At 45.5% G+C, this 3,844-nt stretch overlaps 1 protein-coding gene across 1 annotated transcript; it reads left to right on the top strand.

Annotated features, from left to right (window-relative positions):
* The first annotated feature begins 1,507 nt into the window (after positions 1–1,507).
* LOC148028302 (sesquiterpene synthase 2-like) lies at positions 1,508–2,674 on the top strand. Its single transcript, XM_087689939.1, has one exon. The coding sequence runs from the start codon at positions 1,508–1,510 to the stop codon at positions 2,672–2,674; it is 1,167 nt and encodes a 388-aa protein (XP_087546065.1).
* Positions 2,675–3,844: the final 1,170 nt, after the last annotated feature.

The following is a 3,844-nucleotide window of genomic DNA, read 5'->3' as shown; positions in this document are numbered from 1 at the left end:
ATGGAGCCTTTTTGTTGTAGTGAAAGAAAACTCCTTTTATACATATCTCTGCTTGCTCCAGCCATGTGTTAATGTGCCTCCCTCTCACTTGCACCTGCACATTCAAAACATAGCCTTTGTGTCATACGGAATCCTCCTCTTTAGATCTATTTAAGCTTTGATTAGCCTCGAACCTACTCTTATACCATGTCATAGAGTAGTGATGCAAAAGTGTATGCATATACTAATTGTAGATGATGAACACGGAGAAAAGGGAGAGAAAAAGAGAGAGAAGAACGGCAAGAATGTTGAACATTGAACACTAAATAAACAAGCTAGAATGAGTACAACAAGTTGTGCATGTATGACAACCAAATAACCTCACATATTTTGTACAGGACATGCTTTGGACATGTGTAACTTGGAGCTTTTTGCGTATGGATCTATATCATAGTGCTACTATATAACATTCATAATATTAACATCATGTCCAAATATCCATCTTGGATTATATCAAACATTCCATTGCTAAAGTATTATACATCATGTTGTAATGTGAATTATACATAACGAGCCATGAAAATGCTCACTATTCGAATTTTAGATTTACAAAAGGGATATAACTATTGCCTTCGAGATTCAGAGATTTGAATACACATTATATAAAGGGATTCTATAAGGTGATCCCCTCGAGACGCACACTGTGCAGTCATGAGCATTGGCATCATTTAGGGAGAATTGGAGAGACCAAGATAGGACATGTCATATACATATAGTTACCTTTGCATCCAACTGACAAAGGTAGTATCCAATCTCATTTCTGCTTTGATACCACCAAGACAAAGCAGAAGCCTTTCACTTGCAAACGTATACTAGAGGAGGGAATTTGTTTCATTGTTTGTGGATAGAAACCATCTACCAAATTCTTCCTCACTCTAGATCCTCCATACACAACACTTTGACTATGAAGAAACATATATGATGTTGTGCAATATACTACACAGCAAAGACAAGAAGCACTCTACATCTCTTTTTCATCTTCTACCAAACCATTCTTCCTCTCCAAGAAAGGCTTTAGTTCTCTACGAACACTTTATTGAACTGCATCCATATCCACACCATGTTGTTGAACTCATGTGAGGATGTTCATATCCATGGCTACACCATGGTACCTCACCTTGCTCGTTTTGAACTCCATCCATATCCACACCATGTTGTTGAACTCATGTGAGGATGTTCATATCCATGGCTACACCATGGTACCTCACCTTGCTCGTTTGCAATGTCTTTAACGTCTTGCCATTACCTTGCCTCTTACCCTCCTTGGCGGCCTACATGGATTGGAGATGCCATGTGTATAAGTGAGCTTGCCCCCCCCGGCACGCGCGTGAACACACACACATCTCTCTCTCTCTTTTCCCCAAGCAGAAAAAAAAACAACAAAAAGGTTCTTACTCTTTGTTGTCCCTTATTGCAACGGGCAAATTCATTAGTCCCCGAGTGCAAGCTTGCCGAGAGACGGATTGACATGGAGTTCATTCTATGGAAGCCGGAGTTTGTGAGAGAGCTGGAGAGCATGATAGGTGCTGGGGGACTGTCGCCGGGGGCCCTGCAAGTAGCATGCTCCTTCCCGTGGCTGATGCACCCGGATTCGGACAGCCTGAAAAGCATGTGCGAGGCGTGGCTGGTTTCCCGTTTCGGGACGCTGGTGCTCAACCATAACAATCATGATCATAGCGATAAATCGCCTGCAGTAGCTGACGTGCGGATGGCGGTGAAATCCGAGCTTCACATGCTGGCATGCCTGGGGTACGCCAACGGGTTGAGTAGTCGGATGGAGCCCATCGTCAAGCTCATTGCCTGGTTGTTCATCTTAGACGACCTTCTGGATGATCCCGAGAAGATGGGAGTGCATCCGGCCGCCGCCGAGCACTTGGCGGCGGCTGTCATCATGGGGTTGTTCGTCGGTGGCGGAGATACCACAGGCACGCTGATGGACGATGCGGAAACGTGCAGTAAAATTGTGGCCGCCACCCGCGACTGGTGGGGCGCCATGTGCCCTCACATGAGCCCCGCCCTGCAGGCCCGCTTCGTGGCCTCCCTGGACGACTACTTAGATGCGGCGGGGCGCCAGCTGGTGGAGCACCGAAAGGCCGGCTCCCTGCCTGACGTCGTTGCTTTCGAGTCCATCCGAGAAGCCTCTAGCGGATGGGGAATCTGCGCCGTCATCCTGGAATACTCTCTAGGTATCGAGCTCAGCGGTCGGACTCTGTCCCACCCTCTTTTCCACGCCCTCCACCACCACGTCTGTTTCCACACGAGCTGGGTCAATGATCTCCTCTCCTTCCGCAAAGAATGGCTGGAGGGCGACACTGTCAATCTCATCCCTGTCATGTACTTCAATACCATTCAGCGTCGACAATATGATCAAAATGATGCCTCATGCAATCTGGATCTGCCTCATCAGGGTGCTAGGAACAGTGAATGTAATTCTTTGCTGCAGTCAGTCATCTTGCAGGTGTGCCAAGAGATTGCAGACAAGGATGCAGAGTGCGTCCGTCTCATGCACGACATCCGCACGTCATGCCCGGAGCTCATGGAAGAGCCGCGCATGGACGATTATCTGGAAGGCCTATCCAATTGGCTAGCGGGAGTCCTGCACTACACTACCGTGAGTGCTCGCTACGAATATTAGAAGGCTCGGGTTGAGTAGCGCTGTCTCTGTCTCTCTCTCTATGTGGGCCCCTCGCCGTTTACTTATCCATCAATAAGGTAGCCGGAGGCCTGCACTTGATTAAGGTGAGTACCTCACGTTGAGTAGCTTAACCCACCCACCCACTTTATCGAAAATGAGGATTTTCTGTACTGCATCAGTTGTATATGCCAATTTAGTCTCCAAAGGCCATATTGGCCCTTCTTTAAATGTCACAATGTTACCTACTGTTTATTAAGTAGATATTTATGATAGCATTGGTGATTCCTCACAACCCGTGCCAACAAAATTACAAACTTTTCGGTCTCTAAAAGGGAACTTTGTCACTTTTCCACATGACAATAAGATCATACATGGCAAGAGACCTAATAAGTCTCATAAAGAGGAGTTTAAGGGTGTTGCAATATCTTTTATGGGGGCAACATCGCTATACTGTTGTACAAGACTTCCTTGTAGTTTCGGGAGGGCTCTAGTTGATAAGCTTGGGCTATAACAAAATCAACCGAACAAAGTTGTACATACTTGCACACAGAGATTGGTGTGGGCATGCTACAACTCTCCTTCGTTCTCCAACGCCCCCCCCGCCCCCCCCCCCTCCCCTAGCCGCCTCCGCCTCCAACCCTCACATCCAACCCCCCCACTAAACCTACATTTTGTAGCAATGTTTCCACAAGGCCTAATAAGTCATGAGAAGATCAGATTAAGGGTGTTCCAACATCTCTTGTGAGCCATACTACTATACAAGGCTTCCTTGCAGCTATTGTAAGGGCTCTAGCTGATGAGCTTGGGCTATAATAAAAGCAATCGAAAAACTTGTACACAAAGATTAGTGTGGACATGCTACCGCTTTGATCCGTACTCCAACACTCCTATACCCTCACCCCCTCCCCCCCCACCACAAGGAACTTTTCATCATTTCCCATATTGGAAAAATAAGAGAATTCCCTAGTACAAAATACACATAACTAGGGAAATTAAATCATAGAAAAAATAAAACATTTATTAGTTGGAGAAATTAGGGAATCACATAGGAAATTTTCTACATATGAAAATTTTTCTACATAGGAAAAAATGTAATTTCCTTACATAAGAAAATTTCCCTACGTAAGGAAAAATAAAATTTTCTTTATAGGGAATATGTGATTCCCTTGT

This window comes from Lygodium microphyllum, chromosome 12 (genome assembly GCF_053477565.2).
Source record: "Lygodium microphyllum isolate KBCC chromosome 12, Lygodium_microphyllum_v1.1.10, whole genome shotgun sequence".
NCBI lineage: Eukaryota > Viridiplantae > Streptophyta > Polypodiopsida > Schizaeales > Lygodiaceae > Lygodium > Lygodium microphyllum.
Note: the sequence above shows the minus strand (reverse complement) of the source record. Positions and strands in the feature narration are given on the sequence as shown.